Source organism: Scophthalmus maximus, chromosome 10 (assembly GCF_022379125.1).
Source record: "Scophthalmus maximus strain ysfricsl-2021 chromosome 10, ASM2237912v1, whole genome shotgun sequence".
Lineage (NCBI taxonomy): Eukaryota > Metazoa > Chordata > Actinopteri > Pleuronectiformes > Scophthalmidae > Scophthalmus > Scophthalmus maximus.
Window position 1 is genome coordinate 16,513,912 of NC_061524.1, and position 22,594 is coordinate 16,536,505.

The following is a 22,594-nucleotide window of genomic DNA, read 5'->3' on the forward strand; positions in this document are numbered from 1 at the left end:
CAATGGCAAGATTGGGGTTTTAGTGTCACAGCTACCCTAAAAGCACACCTCAGTGGAACACCATGCATCTTACTGACAGCGGGGCATTGTGTGCATTCTACTTTTAGGTTTTTAAATATAAATTTGATTGCCTAAGATGCACAACGGAAGATGTTTGCAAGTGTGAGTAAGCACATGAGAAATATTTTTAAAAGCTAAAAGACACATGCCCCTGATTCCAGATCAAAAGGAGGTCAATACCTGTAAACTTTTAGTAAGAATTCCACATATTTTTATTTCATCCCTGTAAATGCAAAAACCTCCATTATTTCAGACTGGATCTATAATGTTGGACACTGTCGTTTCTTTCCAGACTACAGAGCACTGTGCTTTAGGTTTGGCAAATCTTTTCCAGTCTACAGACTGGCTGTGTGTGATTCTTTCTGTTGTCTCGACCAATCCATCCTCAAGTAATCGACCTTTGACACTGTGTGCAATGTCTTCCTTTGTTAAGGGAGAAGATGGATAGCCAGCTGGAGAAGGAGGCCCGGTTCTGTCAGCTCATGGCCCACAGCTCCCACGACTCAGCCATCGACACAGACTCCCTCGAGTGGGAGACGGAGGTGGTGGAGTTTGAGAAAGACAGGGTAAGAGCAGTGCTCCACTCTCATTACTCGGAAGGGATTTGGTGGCACGCTGGTCTCCTGCCAAAACTTGACAATAATCTTGTCAAATCAATTTCATTCACTTAACATTTATACTGTTGTCTTTTACAGGATGACATGGATTTGAAGGCACTTGGGTTTGACATCACTGAGGGGGTAAATGATCCATATTTACCGGGAGATTGTGGAATATTTGTAACAAGGGTGGACAAAGGAAGTATTGCAGATGGAAGGTTAAGGTGCGGGCTGCGACAAAAAAATTAACCTTTGCACTTTTAAGGACTAACCGTATATTAAACGTCTCATTCTCCATCCTTGTGTTTCCAGAGTGAATGATTGGTTGTTGAAGATCAATGACATAGACCTAACCAATAAGGACAGGAAGCAGGTGGTGAAGGCCGTCCTGAACGGTGGAGGATCGATCAACATGGTGGTACGAAGAAGGAAGTCTCTGGGAGGAAGGCTGGTCACTCCTGTTCACATCAATCTCGTGGGAAACAAAGGTATATTAGAGTGCTAAATTACTTGGCTTGCTTATAAATAAATTAAAAAGTTCTGTTATTTCCCTTTCCTTATTCATCACCCCATTTTCTCCTCTGTATCTCAGACTGTGGTATTGGTCTGGAGGGCGGGGTGTTTGTCACCGCTATCGCCCAGGGCAGTCCGGCAGCCAGGGAAGGTTCTCTCACAGTTGGAGACAGACTGATCGCGGTGAGTCACCATCAGCCAGAAGTATTTTTTTTTGTATATCACCCTTCCTCCACACCTAGAAGAAGGAAAGTCTGCTCCTTTTGATTTAATACTCAAAAACTTGCAGCTCTACAGGCCTAGGTGGAGTTGTCTTTGCACATTCAGACATAAGTTAAGTCGAAGAGAAATGAGACAAGTGTTCGAAAAAGAACTATGCATATCCATCTTTGAAACAGTGACCCTAAGTGTCTCTTTTGCTCATCTGTCGGTAGCAGCAAAATCTTAACTCACCCGTTAGTTTAAACTTATGCAAGAGACCTGTGCGTAACCTTTAAATCACAGAGCACTTAGATATCTCTGCTCACCATTTAGCTGCACAGCACTCACTCTCCGCTGTGTAGCCAGAGAAGCGTTGTGCGGGATAATGGCTTAGCTGCAGCCACAATTAGCAATGGTAAGTGCAGTTGATGCGCTGAGCGATCTTAATCGTGGAAGAGTATCATATTTTATCATACCATTGTGGATGTTAATGACATTGGTGTATCAGGTTATATATATATATATATATAACTAATTAAATGCTTAAATGCATTAGCCAAAAAAATAGTCCGTAGTGCTGAATCTGTAATGAAACACTGTACGCACCGGTTAAATGTCAGTCGCTGAACTCCACGGCTCAGAGGTGAATGTTTCCTGGACTTGTTCCAGGTTAAAGCTCTAAAATCCTTCCCTGAAGTTATATAAAGATAAATCTTAACCATGATATATTACCCACTTTAATATATTCTCACTTTGAAAAAATCATCTAAATTTGAGCCCATTGTGATGGAAATGTGCCGATTCCAGCGCCGGGGCTCTTCAGACTGCTGCAAAGACATTTAGACCAGAATATTTCAGAGTGCGATGCGTTTCGGGGCCCCAGGCACGGTCGCGTTCAGGAGATACATCACCTGAATGTGTTTGAAGAGGTGTATCTATTTTGATAATACCGCCACCCAAGACACACACACACGCGGACCTTCAAAAAGTCTAGTGTGCTTTAGTGCTGAAGGACCTGTCCTTATTTCCAGTGTCTTTATCTACTCCCCAGATAAACGGCATTGCTCTGGATAACAAATCTGTGACAGAGTGCGAGGCTCTTTTGAGGAGCTGCAGGGACTCTCTGAGCCTCTCTCTCATGAAGGTGGGCCGCACTCATCTGACTCTCTGAGCTCCTTTTCTACTTTACCGATGCTGAAAGTCTTCAAATGCTTTTCTCTCTACTTTTTGCATGCCCTACTTAATTTAACAACTTCAACTCGGTGGTGTGTGACAGCAGAATTGTCCGATGCATTACCATTTAATTTACCAGGGTATCATTTAAAAGAAACCGGTTCCTCTGGAGTGGTTAATATCTTTGTCTATCTTCCCTGTAGTTCTTCCCTCACAGCACATCGGGCCAGAACATCTTTGAGAGTCTGCGTGACTCATCAGAGAAGTCCAACGGGCGCATTCACCTGTCAGAGGTTCACTCCCGGAACAGTCGCAACCTCAAACACAACAGCTCAACACAGACTGATATCTTCTGCCCTGACGTTGGAAGCATGAGCACAAGTAGTATCCCCGGGGAGAGGAGGAAGGTCAGAGGTGAATCTGAGGAGGTGTACAGCGACATCGGCAAGCCGTTCTCCATGGGTTCCCTCCACGCCACGAGCCTCCGGCCCGCCTCTGACTTGGGCACTGGCCGCTACGGGCCAAGTGCTTTCCAGGAGTGCAGTCGCTACACAAAGGCGCCCTCCTCTTTGCCCTTTGACCCTGTCTCAGCCTCAGACTGCATCACAATAGAGACGACCCTGGAGAAGAAGCACAGTGGCGGCACGTGGCCCAAGATGATGGTGGGAGGTATGTCTGTTGCACCAGATAACACCAATCCAGTCACAGCAGCAGCCCAGCTCTCCATCTACAAATCGCCCAAGCAGAGGAAGTCCATCTTCGACCCAGACACTTTCAAACGCCCCGAAACACCTTCCTCTAAGATGGAGTACATGGCGGCCAATCAAATTGCAGCAGTAGCTGCCGCTGCTGCAGTTTCCCACTCTCCCCAGCCTTTGAAGACAGAGTCCCACTCCTCCTCAACCACCCCAACCCCTCCAACCCCGCCCAATCGCAGTGACTCCTTTAAATTCAAACACAAACATCAAAGCAGCTCCGCCTCTGACTGCACCATCACCTCGGACTGCAAGGGAGAGGCTGCCGTCTCCATGGCGGCAGGCGAGAGCAGGGAGAGGAGCCAGCGGGAGAGGGACAGGAACGGAAACCACTATTTCCTGGACGGCAAGGTCCTGACCTCAAGGAAGTCATGTGACGAGGACATCGGCCGAACCAGGGGGGAGGAGCCAGAGGTAAAGAGGCCGCGCCCCAAATCTGCCCCTGCCCTCCGACGTAGGATGACCCCGCAGACTATCACTCTTCCCACCTTCCAAGTGAGTCCATTTTTTTTTTGTGGTGCATTTGCCTCTGCAATTTCCTCCTCTTAAAAACGTTCTCTTATAAATTGATTTGAAGAGGAAAAAAATGGGACCAACATTTCAAATCATCCCCGCGGGCCAAAGCATCACTTTTGTAATAGAATTTACAGCCCCGCCAGAGTTAGGTCTCTGGGACTTGCCTCTTAGGGAGTGTGTCTGAGTGATGGATGTTCCTGCACTGGTACAGCCACTGAACCCAGGAGCTGAGTCAGTGCCGAGGGCTCCGACTGCCCTCCCAGGCTACTTCTTCAAGCACAGAGGCACCCGGCAGAACGCAGTGGGGATAAATGTTCATTTTACTGTTGCGGGATGTTCATTCTGTAATTTTTTCTCATATGGTACTTGTCTCCGACAAAATGGTGGAGGTTTTCTCCCAAGACATAATGGTGTTGTGTTCGCCCCTGCGGGGGAAATGGTAACCGTTTGTTTCTGTCATTCATCACAGAGCTACTCTAACGATGAGCATTCGCCAGAGCCCAGGGACATGCTGCGCTCCTCACCCAGCCGCTCCCACAGACACAGCGTCGGCTTCGTCCCCACAGTCTACAATTGCACCCTACCTCCTAGTGAGTTTCCTAAACGCTTGCATAAACACACTTAAACACACTACGTCTCACCGTAAGCGCATACCCCCTCCGATCTAATGTGGTGTTGCGTCTGCGCTCTTGTCAGATTCAGCCCACCGGGGACTGTCTCCTTGCCCCGCTGTGACGGCCGTGATGAGGAATCCCGTGTACACCGTGCGCAGCCACCGCGTTCATACCAGCAACTGTCCGTCTGTCGCCTCCCAGATATGTCATCAGCACACCCACACCAGGTTGCCCTCTTTTCACACTCGCCCTTTTCCCTCGACCGCTGTTCTAAAGCAGACGGTTCAAATCGAGGGTTGTTTAATTGTCCAATGTTATGATGAGTAATTCATTAAAATCAGCCTGTTTGCCCAAAGGCAAAATCACTTAATTAATTTTAAGCTAGAGTGGAAAATAATTTTGTACTGTTAGCTTGCCCTAATGTTATGCAGTTATGTTTTAACTCAGCCCATCACTGTGAAATATCTTTTTTCTTTTAAATAATTTTGCAAGCATTGCATGAATAATTATGAGTGTTTACTTTTGTTTTTTGGTTTTTTTTGTCCACACAGCCCACAACACCAGGGTCGACTGAGCCTGGACTTGAGCCAGCAGAAGCGCACGAGTGACTACTCCGAATCCTCGTCGTCACGCAGCAGCAGAGCTTCACACGGTACAAACTCACTGCCCTCCAGCGCACGGCTCGGTCAGTCTGACACGCACGCACACACGCACACACATAAAGGTCACAGACTCTCCCTTTCTCTTTTTGGATACGATGTCACAGCATTCATTCCTATATCATCTCATCCCACTGCCAGGTTCTTCCAATAACGTCCAGTACCGCACAGAGAGGATCAAAATCCCTTCTACTCCCCGCTACCCCCGCTCCATGCTGGGGTCGGACAGAGGTACTGCTCTCACTCCTTAAAACACTCCAGATATCATACTGCATAGCACCCGCTATAAGTATAGCCATGTTTTTAAAAATCTCTTTTTTCTTAACCGCCATGGTTTAACTTTGTCAGGCTTTGCTGAGTTTTAACATCAATGGGCCTCATGCAAGAATGTTCGTATTCTTATCCTCAATTTCATTCAGATGAAGAGCTCATTCATGAAAACGGCATCAAAGAGTAAAAAAAAGAAGTTTACGAGATCAGAGATTGAAGTCCTGCTGTCACAGATTCAGAAAGTCTATATTTTGGTGGTGGACTGAAGCAGAGCTCATCTGTGAGTCGCACTGTCACTGAAATAAAGATGAAATGGATCGAAAATGGCTTTTAAAAAAAACGTCTTACCACTGCAAGTCTAATTTACATGATTCCTACGACAGGTCTGGACCATGCGTAAGTTGTGTTTGTACCTGAAAGAAAACTCAAAATACAAGTAAATTGGTGAATGCGGCAAGTTCTCCTACATCACACTTACACACGACATGTTAAATTGTAATTTGAGGTTTGGCAGCATAAGTCAAACAGAAGCCACCTCAAACTTTCATAACCAGATGTGTTAGTCTCATTTACACACTTGAATTAACCTGTTTTTACTCTGTGTGAGGAGATTGGAGACGTGTTTGCACCTTTTGGTTACCACTAAACTAGGACTTTTTTCCTCTTTGCAAAGTAATGATGTGCATCCTGACTGATCAGGTTATGTTCACACTGGGAAAATAATGTGCCCTTGTGTAATTGGTCTCTTGGCAGCTCTTTATCCAAATACCCAACCACTGTCGTCTGGTTATTAGAAGCATATTTTCTTTTTACTTCATGCATTAGAATATTTGGTTTTGAATTAGACGTAGACTAAGCTTCTATTTGCTAATATCCAAAAAGTACTGACAAGCAGCTAAAAAGTATCAAAATGAAGTGCCAGTATATTTGTGGCTGTGGGACAAGTGAGATGAGGTGTTTTCTGGCCTTTTATAAAATCCTTGCATATGACAAAATGGTGTGAAGTTGCAATTGTAATCAGGTTTCATTGTTTTTATGTGAGATTAAATCTTTACATCACCCTTTACATTGTCCCTTTCTGCTCCTCTTCCAACCAAATCCAGGCTCCCTCTCGCACTCCGAGTGCAGCAGTCCCAGTCTCATCACACCTCCACAGTCGCCGCTCAATCTGGAGACGTCCTCTTTTGCCAGCAGCCAATCACAAGGCTCAATTTCCACTTTACCTCGGATCTCCGTCAGCCCTGTGCCAATTGGGGAGCGAAGGAAAGACAGGTATGACGGAAGCAAGTGTCCTGAGATAAAGATTTAAAAAAAACAATATACCTGAAATAAACTGTCCATGACCAGCCTAACTGTTCATTGTTGCCCATCACGCATCATCTGTTAAGAATATGAATCAGATGGTTGTTATTAGTGTCTACTTGATGGATGCAGCCTTCTTTTCACATCATACTGAGAAAATGGCTCTTCAGATGGTGTCGAGTTTGGCGAATTATGGAGAGCTTGATTATAGTATCACTTCAGAAGCAGGTCAGATATGGCCTGCATCTGCCCTCTGGGATCCTCCCAGGCTATTTCAACTGCCGTTGCCAGGCAACAGGTCTATCCTGGTCAGAAAGTGCAATCCCTCACTGAAATTCAGATTGAAATCCTATTAAAACTTGTTTATTAATTCTATGGAAGCTTCTCTCGCTCCTTCTTCTCTTTCCTCCCAACGCTTCTGTCCCGTTTTGTAACGCAGACTCAGCTCAGTTATTTTAACAGCATTACTGTCTCTGTATGATATCTGTCCTCCATTCTCCTCTTTTATCTTCCTCCCACCTCTCTTTAACCTTCCGCTTCCAGAGCTCTTTACCGTAACCGATCTTTTCTGAGGATTCCTCTGGCTGCAAGGCCGAGGTTCTCCTCTCTCAGGAGCCTCAGGTTCGTTCTTCTTCTCAGTGCTAAAAACCAAGGAATGCTCCTCCCTCCTCGCCCCAAAGTTCAAGTTGTTCACATGCTTCAGTGGAGGTGGCTAGATAATATGGAAGAGCAGGATAGTCAGCTTAATTGCAATATGTGGAATACAAAAAAAAGAGCAACGTAATACTCAGATTGCTAGTTCTTTGCATGCTAGCATATATGAATTGTTCCTTAGGAAATGAAAAAAGAGCCCTGATTAGTTACACGTAGCGAACTTCAAAGCTTCAAGGGTTGTGTGTTTAAACGTCTGCACCTCCATGTCGGAAAACCCACTTTGAATCTCAGACATTGCATGTGGCGTCCATGCCCCATGACGACGACATGGTCAACATGCATGTGTGTATTTTGGCCTTGAGCCAACTCCCCCTTTAGTCTACAGTATATATGTTACACAATAGTGATATTATTCAGCCTCAAGCTTCTGGGTCATGGTCTTGTTTGTACACCACCACTCTGTTTACCCTCGCCACCGGCTGCTAATCCATTCCTCTTATCTCCCTTCATGGACTCGTATGCCTTGTGCAAAAGCCGACTTGCTATGAAGACACACCAAGTTCATGCAAATGTTCTTCATGCAAAGGGATTCCACCTGCCTGTGCTTTCATGATGTTGTACACAGCGTCTCTGTATCCGAAGCCTGTCCGGTTTCTTCTGTAAACCACGATGATCAATTTACAGGCCTGGGAGGAAATTTCAAGTTCAAATATTCCTCAAACAACAAACTTTTCTGTTGATGTAATTGTGGCCAGTAATTGTGGCCAGATATATTATTGTATAACAAGAAGTAAAAGCCTGGGTAGCAAATAACCATCCAGAGCTGTAAATAAATTGGTCAGCCCAGCTGCGAAAAAATATTTGCTCACCGTTTACCCTCTCATAACTTACCCCTGCGTGGTGCCCTGTCATTGTGCTATGACGCTTTTTATTCATGCACATCCCCTTTCCCGCCAGGCCATACTTGGAGGAACCCCGCAATGTCATTGTGCACAAAGGCGCAGAGCCTCTCGGCATATCCATCGTCAGCGGGGAGAACGGAGGGATCTTTGTCTCGAAAGTCACAGGGGGCAGCATCGCCCACCAGGCGGGACTGGAGTACGGAGACCAGCTACTGGAGGTATGAACAACCTACTGTTCGTTTAACACTTAATAGCTTCAAGCAGCATAAATAACATTTTTATTTCTTCTTGGCAAATGTTCACATCGGTGGCAGCAAGTCGACATCCCCTTGATCTGTGACTCAGGATGTATTGTGAAGGACTGAAGTGCATGCAAAATAAAGATGAAACAAAAACAAACATAAATTAGTGCCATAGTGACTCTTTTTTTTCTTCCAATGAGGTAAGAGAAATGGGTATAACGAGAATCCCATCTGAACTCTAATGAGCATCTTCTCCACCAAGTACCACTAATGAATTAAAACCACAAGCAGACACTGTGCACATATTGAGTTCACGTCTCTCCGTTCTTCGATAACCCCCTCTCCCCGAAACTTTACATAACCACACTTCGTTTCTTCCTTTATAAGTATAATGGTATCAACTTGCGGAACGCTACGGAGCAGCAAGCTCGCCTCATCATCGGCCAGCAGTGTGACACCATCACCATCATGGCCCAGTACAACCCACACATGTACCAGCTGGGCAACCACTCTCGCTCCAGGTGACATAATGTTTCTTGACAATTTCTTTTTGTGAAGTGCGTGAAGTCTGAACGTTTGAAAAGAATCCCTTGAATTTAGATATTTGATTGCGTGAGGGGTTGTGAACAAAATGTACCTTGACTTTTGAATTAAAACATACATGTACCTTGTGCAATTCTACACTTTCTACAGTACTACAGTACCCCCCTAACCCTAAAATTTTTATGATTTTGATTGACTTATTAACCACCAACAGGCAACATTGTCACAATGAAAGTTGCTCTTAATTTCACATTTATTGGTGCTGTGTGTTACAAAATAACATCTTCACTTTTCTTATAAAAAAAAGCAGTATAAAGTATGACTATTATTGGGGGAAAAAATATGAATGTTTTAAGACAATGACATGCAGATGATACAGTAATTCATCTGGGTAATTGCTTTTTTCCTTTTTTTTTTCTTTAATCCTGGCAGCTCCCGTCTGGAGCCAGTCAGTACTCAGTCGACTCCCCAAGGAAGCGGTGCCGCCACCCCCGACAATCACTCCACCATCGATACACTGAGCGAACAGGACGAGGGCACGCTCACCCCCTCCTCCAAGCATACCACACCCACTACCAGCCCCAACAACTTCATCAGGTAGACACCACAACATGTCAAACTCTTCCTCCCATGTCACACCGCTTTCACTCCAGTTTGTCTAACTGACAACTTGTGGTCTTCCAGAATGCCATCTGAGGGCAGCACGAAGCTGGCCGAGGCCCGGCTTGTCACGGTGCGCAGGCCTGGCGTGGAAGTGGGAGTCACACTCTGTGGAGGGAACCTACGGGGCGTCTACATAGAGAGCCTGGACGAGGACAGTCCCGCCAGAGGCCCCGATGGACTTCTTCCTGGGGACCTTATCTTAGAGGTACGATCTCACACATTTCTGCTCTCACTAAAAGACACATGCATAGTCACACAACTTGTTGTCTTAGAACGTCACACTGTGTGAAGACCGATGTATTACTCAAACAATGATTTTTTTAGGTTTTCGTTTACCATGTTTTAAATAATTCTTGAGTTCTGTGCTGACGCTGTGGATTTTTGTGAAACAGTCAAAAGATGTATGTGTAATGTAAGCATTTTCAAAGTGATCTCGTAGTTGAACCTCAAACAAGATGTTCACAGTCTCCTGACACTTAAAAAAAGCTTTGTGTTGTTGTTGTTACTTCAGACTCGAGCACTGCCAGAAGGCGCTGGCATTTTCACCCCCCCTCGACCTGTCATTGTTTTTCATTGATATCCCCCTCATCTGCGTCCTCTCTCTCACTCCACATCACTGATCTATCCCGAGCACTGCAAACTCATAATAGACAATTCCTGGCATGCCCCCACTTAACTCCCTGCCACAAAGGGCCTGCAATCTGAATTGCCATGCAGCTTTGTCATCAGGCTGCACAGCATCAGTCTGGCCTTCAATCTCCCACCCCGTTTGTCCCCCCCCCCACCATACATGGCACAAATCAATACTGCGACACTTTAATACAGCTGAAAGCTCGGAGGAAATCTGTCTCTGTTTACTAGTGGGCCCCTCTCAGGCACCGCAAACATCAAAAATGAGTGTTAACACTCGCCAGATTTTTCCTATTTTTCACCAGGTGAAGTTCAATTGGCCTTGATTCAAATAAATAAATAAATAAAAAAATCTCATCACCTCTTGTCTTTCAGTATAACTCGGTGAATATGAAGAATAAGACAGCGGAGGAGGTGTACGTCGAGATGCTGAAGCCTGCGGAGATGGTCACGTTAAAGGTGCAGCAACGGCCAGACGACTTCAGCTCGCTCAGAGATGTTCCAGGAGATGGCTTTTATATTAGGTGCGTGTAAACTGTATATACACACATTACTCGCACACACAATCCACTGTTTTGGGCATGTGTTACGGCGCCGCAAAAAAAAGGAGCGCACTAATTCCCCTCCAAGCAGCCTGATCTCCGTCCATGCCGCTAAATATAGAACCACCACTGGAGCGGCGCCTTGGAGAAGTTGGAATCTTTCTCATCTCACCAATTATGTCCCAGATCCGCGGTGCGACTGCGACGATGCCCATCACGCCACAAATTTAGGTTATCTAATCTCTCCGCTAACTCTGCACCAAATACGACATGGTATCCATTTTTAGTGCTCAGTGTTGTCCAGGTCATTAGAAAACAAAATTGTATATGAATGGAAAATGAGGCACTAAAATAGTCACGTTTTATTGTCAGGAGTCTGCTGGGGCATGTTGCCGCAGCTGCCGCAGTCACTTGTCATATAGGAAAGTGGGCTTGTGATGTCATCGGCAGTAAATACACTCAGCCTGTCAGGCTGTCACTGATAGGCTGCTCGGGAATGACTTACGAGGCTCCAACAGGAGGCGAGCTAGGCCCACACTGCCGATAGATAAACTGTCTCTTCTCTTCCTTTCTTATTCTTGTTTTATCTCTTGATTTTTTTTTTATCTTGTTCTCTCCACACCTTTCTTGTCTGATGCCTCACCTCCACTCTCACGTTATCAACTTTATGCTCCCTCTTGTTCCCCGTTCTGCCCTCTTCTTCTTTACTCCCCATCCGTCTTTGTCTCTCCCTCCCAACAGAGCACTTTACGACCGTGTGGGGGAGTCCGAGGGGCACCTCACTTTTAAGAAGGACGACATCCTGTACGTGGATGACTCTTTACCAAAGGGCAGCTTCGGGACGTGGATCGCCTGGCAGCTAGACGAGAACGCACAGCAGATCCAGAGGGGGCAGATCCCCAGCAAGTATATGTGGGTGAAGAATGCAATGCACACTCACACACACACACATACATTTTTTCGAGCTGGTGGACAGTTTGCAGCAGCTGTGACAACAATATGTGCCACAATGCTGCAATGTTGGAATCATATCTAATGTCACTTCTCTTCCACATGTGTCAGAGAGTCCGTTTGCACATATTGCACGGCAGTGGGCTTTTTACTGCAACCAACATTCATGTTACTTGGCTAATGGAGAGAAAAACCAGAAATGTCCATAAAACACAACATACAACTCCTCCAGTACTTTTATGCACGATGCGCTCACAGCCCTTTTCCCCGTGTGGATCCTCAATCTGTTTTTGCTCATGTGTGGTGTAGGATGGACCAAGAGTTTTACCGCAGACACAGTGTGACAGAAATGAAGGAAGACTCCGGTAAGACTCTGTCCGCGGCGGCCCGCAGATCCTTCTTCAGGAGGAAACAGAAACACAAACGCAGCAGCTCCAAAGACAGCAAAGAGATGGTGGCTCTGGATGCCATCAGCACAGACTCCATCCCCTTCCTGGATGGTAGGAAGAGAGGTTTATATGTTTTCGGGACAAAAAGAACATTGCTGAAAATCATAATTGATGGAACTGTGTTGTTCTGTGTGTCAGACTGCGTGAGCTTGGCATACCAGCGGGTGCAGAAGGTGGAGTGCACCTCCCCCCGGCCGGTACTCGTCCTTGGGCCGCTCACTGACGCCGTCAAGGAGATGCTGGTCAAAGAGTCTCCTGGGAAGTTCTGCAGATGTGTACTGGGTGAGCTCACCTCATCCACCCGTTTGTCAATCCCTCAAAATTAGAGGAATAAGTCGTGCATCTATATTCTTATTGGCTGTTTGATAATTGTGCATTAACAATAAAACTTTACGATTGAAGAAGTGGGATTGTTGGATTTGAGGTATAAATCATGCTTTGTCCTATTGGTAACTGTCTACCTTTCTGTGTGCAGAGGTGATGAAGGCATCCCAGCAAGCCATCGAGCGGGGCGTCAAAGACTGCCTCTTCATCGACTACAAGCGCAGGAGTGGCCATTTTGATGTGACCACTGTTGCTTCTATAAAGGAAATAACAGATAAGGTTGGTGCTTTATTTCTCATCAGATTTTTATCAAGAACGATAACGTGGCTTCTGTTTGTTTTAATCTCTGCCTTTGGTAAAGATAAGCGATCACTGACAGCGCTCTAAGCTCAGAAAGGAAAGAATGAAAAGCTAGAATCCTGCTCATAAATTGTATATGTAATTTGTCACTAAGCCTTATAAAACAGTGTAGTGAATTAAGTGTATCTCATAGTGATCTGCTGTTTTCTCTTTTTTGTGTGTTTTGAATTCAGGGTTGTCACTGTTTGCTTGACATTGCCCCGTACGCCATCGAAAGGCTCCACAGTGTTCACATTTATCCAATCGTTGTTTTTGTCCGCTACAAAAATGCCAAGCAGATCAAGTAAGTTTTTCACCTTTTTTTTAATCAAACAAATCAAGACGCAACAAGATCTTTATTTGTTTTTAGTTTCTTTGAAACACTCACTCCCTCCCTCCCTCACTCACTCACTCACACACACACACACACACACACCACACACACACGAACACCACACACACACGAACACACACACAGCTTTTTTTTCCTTTTTAAAATTAAAACTCTTGGTGCAGGAGCTGTCCTTTCTTTACTTTGTGTGTTTTGTGTGACTCCACTGGCAAAATAAGTAACAAGTGAATTCTTAAATTTGTCCAGATACTTCTGTTTCTAACTAAATGTAAATATTACAATTATTGAAAGTTTGATAAGACACAATAGAAATGTAAGGAAGATAAGTGGTCACTGATGATGGTTTCAAATCGCCAAGGCTCTGATCTGAATTACTATCTCCATTTTTTATTGTTGCCACAGGGAGCAGAAAGATCCGGTTTATCTGAGGGACAAAGTATCTCAAAAACATTCCAAGGAGCAATTTGAAAGTGCACAGAAGATAGAGCAAGAGTACAGCAAATTCTTCACAGGTTTGTTTTTAAATAAATACACAAGCCAGCCCAGACCACAGATAATGTGCCCATCTTTTGTATTTTAATTTCTCTCTCTCTTTCAATTTTTTCAATGAGTCTCTTTGTCTTTGCAGGTATTGTCCAAGGCGGCACCCTCCCTTACATTTGCACTCAGATCATGACAATAGTTGATCAAGAACAAAATAAAGTCCTGTGGACTCCACTTGGCTGCCCCTAGAGGAGAGCCCCTGCCTCTGCAGCGAGCTGCGGCTTTCATCTCCATTCCCCAAACACCAATTAACTCTTTCACACTATACCAATAGGTACCCAGCAGCGAGCTAGTTATGTAAATTATTGATATATTTCTTTTTTAAATATTTGTCTTCGTTATGATCTATAATCAGAGCCTCCTTTTATATACGATGTACTCCGGAGCAGGTTAGTAGCACTGGATCTTGACGTTCAAAGTTCATTGGGTCTTCCCTAAAGGGTTCCTGGTGGTGTATTTGTAATGTTGCATCGTAAGCATCCGTTTACAGTCTACAAGAAAAGAAAAAAAAGACGTGTCTAACTGTCGTTGTTCAATATTTGCTTGAATGCGTGTCCCTGTCCTTGTGTACACAAACCTCAACACTAATGAAGTTCAGCAAAGCCCCTGACCCACCTGTGTAGCAAACGACATTTGTGGTCTCCTTACAATTATGCACCCATTTGATGACTGACAACTAATTGTGTTTGCTTGTGTTTGTGCGCGTGTGTGTGACTGTGTGTGTGAGAGAAAAACAGCATTGAGACTGTTGTTCAGAATTGTAATGACAATTTCAGTTGCGTCAAACCGTGGTTGTTCGTGTTAGTGTGAATTACGATGCTATAGAAATTAAATGCCAGGATCAGACATCACGCTCCCCCGTGGTGTGAACGTGCAAAAAAGCATCAAGCCCCTTGCAGTATGTAGCTGCGTTCTCACCGAACATCACTGCCAGCAGTAACGGCCATGGAAAACTCCAAAACACATCGATGTTTGCTCTATGCATTGTGTTTCTATAGTAGGCAGGTGTGTGTGTGTGTGTGTGGACAGTTTATGGGCCTTTGCGGAAGTGCCTTCGGAGAAGAAGCCTGATCTGAAACCAGCCCCTCAGTCGTGTATAGTCAGAAGCTTTCACTCCCAGCATCCAATAATTAATTTCACCCGACATGGGAACAGGTGATTGAGGGGCTGATTTGAGAGCAGCACAGTGCACGACAATGGTGAAGCTTTGAGGGTTAGGCCACAGTGGCGGCCAAACGGGTTAACTCCTCAGAATGCACTCCAGGGCTAGACAGACCACTGTGTAACTATCATTTTATCTCTTTAACATATATTCAACAACAATATAGAGTATAACGTATACAATATGCAGATACATCTGAAAATCACACGCACACACACATATATATAGATATATAAATATATATATATTATATGTATTTTCACTAGGTCATACGCCTAGGACCGTTTGGCAGTCAAGTCGTGTCATAGGAGTTATTAGCATGTTGTTGTTTTCTTTTTATTTATTTCATTTTTTTTGTTTTTCTTCTGTGGTTGTTTGTCAGTCACTTATCGATGTACTCATTAAAAGAGACACTATGAAGCAACATTTGCAGGGTAATATCTTACAGGATTTTCCTCTGATCCGTTTCTATGCTAGTGACGTTTCATTATTATTTAACTGTATTTTGTGTTCAGGAGGCAAAAAAAAAAAAAATATTGACACAAATATTCTGCCCCTCCTTGAAAACCATATCCTGTATCTTATTGTGCCAAAATCCACTAAGGCAACTTTATCCTTTTTACTTCTGTTTTGCACTTGTTTATCTGTGAACCTTAAACATGTAACTGCTCCTAGGTTTCCAGTAGACTTACGAATAGGTACTATAATTTCTACTGTAACTAATTCATATTTTGTGTATCACATCAGTTCCATACATTTCATTAATGGCCTTTTTTGTTCTTTATTAGGGGAAAAAAAGGATCACTTCTTATTTGAATTATTAAAAAGGGATCTATTCTTGCACAGTTTTTCAAAGGAAAAATTAGTCCACGAGTTTGACTATTGGACTAAAAGAGTAAGCAGAAGCAAACTGTAATGTTACTATTTTTCTGAGTAGATAGCATATGTTATAGAGAGAGAGAGAGACAGAGACAGAGAGAGTGGGATACAACATGAAATAGTTGTATTTATAGAAAGAATCAAGACGCCAGGTACTGATTGAACTTTTTCTTTTGTTAGAAAGAATGTGATTTGTATGTTGAGACATTAACATGAGAATAAAACTCATTTTCTGTATCACGACATGGACTCGTTTTGGGACTTTTATTTACGTCTTTTTCCTGTGGTGCTTATAATAATAATAATAATGTTTTTTTAAAATTCCAACATCCTTGCTGAAATCTCTCTGAGGTGTCTATAAGGATGGAAGGGAATCCATCCCGCGGAACGCAGCAGCCAATGGAAAAGAATATACAAAATATACAATGCAGATATGTGAGACACTATTAATATAATCAGGTAGTCTTCTTTTAATAGAGGAGAGGCTGTAAAAGAGAGACTTAGTATTATATTCAATAACCACGTAGACCCGGGGCCACATTTACCAACCTCCTGCAGGTGAATTGTGAACTGATTTAAAAGTTAAAGATTAAAAAAAAAAAATAATACTTTCTTGGAAACCTAAAAATAAAAGCTACCCAAATCAATTTCTAACAACTTGAGGGGAAAACAAAAACAAACGGTGCCATAGTGGAACCTTGACATCTGCAGTCAGGAGAGGTGAGCACCTATATCATCATCATCATCATGTCATGGATATTTAACAGGATGTTAACCATTTCTTTATCCTCTATCAGGGGTACAAAAACAACCAATTAAGACTGGGATCAACTTTGTTCGCAATTATTTCAATCCATTCTTCCTCTTGTCAGCACTTGTCAGTGCGGGGCTAAATGCTCTACTCCCACTTGATTTATCTGATGCACGTCACTCAGCAGCAGAAGAATTTCTCCACCCCTTGTGCTTCCTTTTGGTTCAATTAATGTTATTATTTAATCACCGTTAACAGCAACCTTTATATTACACGTGTAGCAGGGTGGTAATTTCACAGGTTCATTCACACTGCACAAGGAATCCACCCAAATCAAAATGCGAAGAACTTTTCCAAAATCATACACTGTAAATGATTGGGTTCAGAAAACCGAACAATAACTCCCAATAAGGCAGATGCCGACTGTTGATTAGGCAGATGGGCGAATGGAAATCTCTCAATGATTGTCTTTCTCCTGCTCAAAACATTCATACGTTTTTTCATATCATCATGATCCCTGTGATTATTTGAGAATAACAAACAAAATGTCTGCCGTGGGACACGGTAAGAAGCAAGAGTGGATTGGTAAATGTGTTGAGGAAACTTCTCCACTCCTCAGCTGACTTTCTTAAGAATTATTGTAAGAATACATGCCCAAAATCTTTTTTTCCCGCATGCATCCTGTGAAGATGTCATACTTTCTGTGCCACTGTACTGGCATCATCCTCGCGGCCCTGCCCCCCGTGTGACGTCACGAGGGCCCGCTGCCGCACGTCGCTGACGAACGACTCTTCGGACCTCGAGGTCAGAGAGCGACGCTCGTGCTTTTGGACACGAATGACCTCCCATCCCACCGCGCGGTGTCCTAAAAGTCCTCGTGTCCTCCGAGTCTCCTCCTGCCCATTTTAGGAAAAAAAAAAAAAGGGGGGGGGGGTTATAGGGTCTCCGGCCCTCCTGCTGGGGGTGTCTGTTTCGAGACAGCTGCTGACAGCTCAAGTGAACTTGAGAAGTCTCAAGTCTGACAGCGAAGGAGCTCTGCAGTCCACGGTGGCGATCTTGTGCGTGCCCCCCCCCCCCCCCCGCTCGCGTCCTCTCTCGTCGTCATAGCGACGAGGCATCTCTCTCTCTCTCTCCCTCTCTCTCTCTCTTTCCCATCCCCTTTGCTCGACTGGATGACCCCCCACCCCCCCCCCCCCCCCCCCCCCCCCCCCCTCATCTCCGATTGTCCCGCGGTCAGATTGCCCCCCCCTGACTGCGCTCATGTTCCCCTCTCCTCCTCCGTCACTATACTGGAACACCTCTCCGGCCCACAAGGAACCACTCCCCCAGCAAGCTGGCCCCTTTTTCTCGTTGGGGGGGGGGGGGCGACGATCACTTGGCGTCCCATCTGCGGGTGTGTGGCTGTGGCCAGCAATAAACACCAGCCAGATTTACTATGACACGTACAGTATTGCACGTAGCAGGTGCTGCCGATGCTCCGACTCTCTGCGACCATGACTGCTGCTTCGGAATTCGGATCTCCAGTGCCCCGCACACAGAGCATGTGTTGGGGTGGGATGGATTCTTCCTGTCGTTCCCCTTCCCTGTGCACTGGTCAGGGAATGTGCAGCATGGCACGAGTCACGCGCAGATGCGGTTGTCATTCTGCGTGAATCCGCAACACGAATAAACATGAACAGAAAGACTCACGGTGTGATTCCCACTTATTTCATAAAGATGAGCATTAATAAAACATCTCACCATTGCGAAGGCTTTTTTCGAAGTATTGTCTTTGTTACCTTCCTGACCCCTACCACCTTAGTCCTAGTATGAATTTCATTTTTTTTTAAGCAAGACGTTGTGTTACTTGTTGTGGGCCCTGCCTTGAGGCAGCATCATTTGACTTTAATGTGACACTTCATCCTGAACATAAGAAAACATAAATCAAGCTTGACAATGTATACATAATAGATATACATAACTAGAACAACAGTTTGGCCATGTCACATCTCGATTCTTGGTGTTTTGCAGCGGGGTCATTCCAAAACCAACTTCTATATAAATGATGTGGAGGAAAATGAAGGACCAAACCTCAGCGAGAAAATTACAAACATTTAAAACTTGGCGCCTCTGAGATTGTTCTTTTAGTACAACACTTTATTCAATACACTGTACCAACCAATGGTAGACAGCACCGTGATGTCATGATGCCTGCATGTAGACCCCCGTTGCTCTGAAGTGCTGTGATTTACAGATTTGCCATGTCTTCCATGTTTTACAGCTCGCCCTGCTCCCAGGTTCAAAGATTCTGTTACAGCAGCTATTCCTGTAGATGCCCAGATATTTCCCAGACAATAAATTACCATCATAGAAGTTAGAACACATATCACATTTACTGAGAAAAAGAAAGAAAGATCTGTGCCTGGGATCAAGTGTCATCATTCCTCACTTCATTCAATCATTTGCTTGGATTTTCTGTAAAAAAAAAAAAAACTAATAACAAAAAAAAACTAAAAAGAGAAAAGACTTCAGATAAAACGTCAGGGTACAGTGACCTTCAATCTTAGAAGGGGATTCTTGCAGACTGTAGATTATGAAGAGTTCGGTGCATGCAATCCTCCATGATGTCTGGAGGCCTGGGACACAGGTGGCAGTGGGCACCTGCCCGGTCTGGGCGGCTCAGGGGTCAGCGGTTATTCAGGGCCCCCCAGCTGTTTCGCCATATCCACGGTTCCGGGCCGCGTTTTTTTGCAGGAGGGGGCTCCCCGCGCGCACCCATTAACCACTGCGAACTACCACACCCATAACTCAGCGTCACCACCGATCCACACCTGTTTTCGACCTAATGCGTGGGCTAAAAGCGTAAGCGTATTTTGCTGCCATTGACCAAGAAGGGACAACCCCCCCCCCCCCCCCCCCTCCACCACCCTGTGTGTGTGTGTGTGCGTGTGTGCGCGCGCAGTGTAAGACCCATCATCCATGCATGAAAAGCCAAAGACTGAGGAGTTGAGAGGGAAGCACTATCCTTAATGAAAATCCAGTTCACTGTGTTGTGCCTGCGGGGGCCGGCAGTGTTTATATGTGTGTATAAATTATGTATATCTATACCTGTCCTCTCATCATTACAATAATCCTATAGGGGGATGTTTCTATAGGGGGGTGTTTATATATATATATTTATATATATTAAGCTGTGATACTGAGATTTATTTTAATCACAGTATTTCATTTTTTTTTTTTGCGACGTGCGTCATTGGCGCGCATCAAAAGACGCAAAGACGTAAAAGACGCAACTCGCTGCCCACCTCTTCTCATGCACACCCAGCGAGCGGCCGAGTCCGGTTCAGCACTCGGGCGCAGACGTCGCGGCGCGTTCTTCTGTCGCCCCGTCCCGTCCTGTTTATGTACAGTCTATGGTCCCGTCTTTTATTATTAGCGCGTCGCTCCGCCCCCCCCCCCCCCCGCCCCCCCTACCTGTAAAATCTCCCCCGCTCTCCTCCTCCTCCTCCTCCGGAGCGGATCTGACAGGCGCTCTCAGCTGATCGCGACGCGCCACGCCGTGCCGTGCCGTGCCGTGCCAGGGGCTTGCTGCGGGAGGGGGGGGCGGGGGGGGACCCGAATGGAGACAGCGACATCCCAGCCGAGCGCCCAGTGCTTTTACGCAGAGCTGACGACGGACCGGGGCCGCGGGATCATGTAGTCTTGTGGCACTGCGGTGACAGCGCAACATTTTTTTTTCTGGGGCGAGGGGGGGGGGACGGGACTTAAACTACACCTCTCTCTCTCTCTCTCTCTCTCTCTCTCTCTCTCTCTCGGTCACGGTCCATTGACGCCTGAAGAAAAGTGAAATCGATCCCCCCCACCCAACACACACCTGCCACTCCACAGGACCCCTGAATGGAAGACGGCTAGAGAGGTCGAGGACAAGGCTGGGGCATTCCTTCTTCCCTCTTCTTCTGTTCCACCGTCGCTGCGCGTTGTCGACCGTCTGACACCTCTCCGGCGGCCTCGACGGCTGCGCCGCTGCCATGGCTGTTGGCGTGACGGAGGCGCAGAGCCCCTCGGACTGAGAGCGCGCGCGCGCGCGCGCACACCCGAGCCTCGATCACTGGTGGCGGATTTAAATGCCTCTCTCCAAGGGCCACCGACCCGCTGTTGTGCCCCGGTCCTCCGGCGTGTGCGGCGTCTCGCGCTGCCACCAGTAAGCACATCGCAGACTGCTTAAAAAGAAAACACACACACACACACACACACACACACAAGAAAAGAGACACGATCTACAGCGAAAGGATTCTTTCTTTTTTTTTTCTTTCCTTTTTTTTCTTCCTTTTCTTCCCAAGCAATATGGCTGGTGAGTGGGGCTGTGGACGCTGGCACACGCTCTCCAAGGCGCCTAAATGCTAGCCGAGGCGGATGGCACCGTTCCCCATGGCAGCGACAGCTCTATGAGGACAAGCAATATCATAAATAGTATAAAGCCGGACTCTTCGATCGTAATATCCAAGATGGAAGACGTTGTCATCCCGTTCTCGTCCGAGGTGCCCTGCGACAATAATGGCCAGCGCATGTGGTGGGCATTCCTCGCCTCCTCCATGGTGACGTTCTTCGGGGGTCTCTTCATCATCCTGCTGTGGAGGACCCTCAAGTATATGTGGACCGTTTGCTGCCACTGCAACATCAAAACCAAGGTAAACGACATGTGGATAGGGGGGGGGACGGGGACGGGGGGGATCTCTCTAATCGCCTCGTATGCATGTATTCGCCGAGGCGCGTAATGGAGATTTCTCCCGTCACACTGGCCCGACTTGTTGTCCCGCGATGGCCTTCAAGCCGTGCGAGCCACATCCCACCGTGAGATCGACTTTGATGGCTTTTTCCTCGTTCACCTGCAGCCCACAAAACAGATCAAGTGCCCATTGCGGTGCCTTTCGATCGAGCGCGTCCCTCGTAGACGGTTGTTTTCATCATCACCATCACCATGTGTTTACCAGCTCCCACTCTCGAATGAAGGGAGGAGGTTGTTGCATGACGGATATCTCATGGGTGGGATGAGAGCAGAGCAGTTCCTTCATTTTTATAATTTTTTCTTCATACATATACATCATGAGCATCCTCGTGGTGCCACACGCCAGCTCGTAACTTCTGGGGTGAAAGTAAACATTTCATTTAGTTTCATGTAACCAAACACATGATCCTGCACATTCCACCAGTGAAACCTGATGACGTCTCACGCAGCCCCCCCTTGCTGTCACTTACACACACACACACACACACACACACACACACAACACTGTGCACCATCCAGTCTATATGGAAACATCTTTTCCCCATGTGTTATTCTACTCCTTTAATGTTGCTGAAATGTTGCAAAGCTGCACATGAAACGTCTTTGTGCAAACATAACCTCTCTGCAGGACTTAATGTAGAAATAGGGTAAAGAAAAAAGAAAAAAGGGCATCTGCCAATTACTTTACCTGGGGTGGCCCCGCGCTGAGGATGAATCATGGCTGATTCACTTGTGCCACACACATGACTCACACACTTGTGAGATAGTGCGAGTGGTCCCCTGGCTGAGCAGAGGGGTCAGCTGAAGGGCCTGTCCGGTTTTATTTCATAATGCTCGCTTTGGATTGAAATGAAAAAAAAAAGAATATTTTTTTGATATCTAAAAGGCAAGACACAAAAATAATAATCAGGTAAGGGCACAGTTTGAGTGACAGTGTCATGCCAAGGTGTTGAGAAGGGGATGTGGTGACATTTGGGTTGTGTCCCAATTTGATTGGAGGAGCCATGTCCCCCCCCTGCTGTTTCTTAGTTGTGGTCTTTTGCTGGTCTCTTGGTCCCTTTTCCTCCAATTTCTGTGTGGTATATTGTGACAGATGAGAGAGCAGCCTTCCAAACCCTGCATTGCTCTGATGTGCCGAATGGTGTAAGGTTCAACTCGGTTTTTGTCTTTATCTTTATCTTATTTGCTGTAGTTGATTTCTTTCCTAAGCTCAATTTGAAGAAAAACACGTGCACACGTTG

The 22,594-nt window shown here is 45.6% G+C and overlaps 2 protein-coding genes across 21 annotated transcripts in view; both read left to right on the forward strand.

Annotated features, from left to right (window-relative positions):
- Window positions 1–16,080, forward strand: part of dlg5a (discs, large homolog 5a (Drosophila)) — a 36,079-nt gene extending 19,999 nt beyond the window's left edge. For 2 of the 3 annotated variants that reach the window (XM_035606062.2, XM_035606063.2), the window contains 23 exons: window positions 494–626; window positions 756–883; window positions 972–1,147; window positions 1,252–1,355; window positions 2,425–2,517; window positions 2,750–3,796; window positions 4,287–4,407; window positions 4,514–4,658; window positions 4,983–5,116; window positions 5,232–5,321; window positions 6,464–6,632; window positions 8,274–8,436; window positions 8,848–8,981; window positions 9,436–9,600; window positions 9,688–9,871; window positions 10,672–10,820; window positions 11,580–11,750; window positions 12,099–12,289; window positions 12,377–12,520; window positions 12,714–12,841; window positions 13,096–13,205; window positions 13,656–13,765; window positions 13,882–16,080. In XM_035606062.2, the coding sequence (XP_035461955.1) occupies window positions 494–626; window positions 756–883; window positions 972–1,147; window positions 1,252–1,355; window positions 2,425–2,517; window positions 2,750–3,796; window positions 4,287–4,407; window positions 4,514–4,658; window positions 4,983–5,116; window positions 5,232–5,321; window positions 6,464–6,632; window positions 8,274–8,436; window positions 8,848–8,981; window positions 9,436–9,600; window positions 9,688–9,871; window positions 10,672–10,820; window positions 11,580–11,750; window positions 12,099–12,289; window positions 12,377–12,520; window positions 12,714–12,841; window positions 13,096–13,205; window positions 13,656–13,765; window positions 13,882–13,985 (4,093 nt within the window). In that variant the 3' untranslated portion in view covers window positions 13,986–16,080. The remainder of the gene's footprint in view (window positions 1–493; window positions 627–755; window positions 884–971; window positions 1,148–1,251; window positions 1,356–2,424; window positions 2,518–2,749; window positions 3,797–4,286; window positions 4,408–4,513; window positions 4,659–4,982; window positions 5,117–5,231; window positions 5,322–6,463; window positions 6,633–8,273; window positions 8,437–8,847; window positions 8,982–9,435; window positions 9,601–9,687; window positions 9,872–10,671; window positions 10,821–11,579; window positions 11,751–12,098; window positions 12,290–12,376; window positions 12,521–12,713; window positions 12,842–13,095; window positions 13,206–13,655; window positions 13,766–13,881) is intronic. The other variant, XM_035606064.2, reaches the window with a different exon arrangement.
- A 3,969-nt stretch (window positions 16,081–20,049) lies between these two features.
- Window positions 20,050–22,594, forward strand: part of kcnma1a (potassium large conductance calcium-activated channel, subfamily M, alpha member 1a) — a 136,700-nt gene continuing 134,155 nt past the window's right edge. For 5 of the 18 annotated variants that reach the window (XM_047334789.1, XM_047334794.1, XM_047334791.1 and 2 more), the window contains exon 1: window positions 20,051–21,255. In XM_047334789.1, the coding sequence (XP_047190745.1) occupies window positions 20,965–21,255 (291 nt within the window). In that variant the 5' untranslated portion in view covers window positions 20,051–20,964. Of the gene's footprint in view, window positions 21,256–22,594 lie in introns of all 18 variants that reach the window. The other 13 variants (XM_047334786.1, XM_047334790.1, XM_047334787.1 and 10 more) reach the window with 6 other exon arrangements.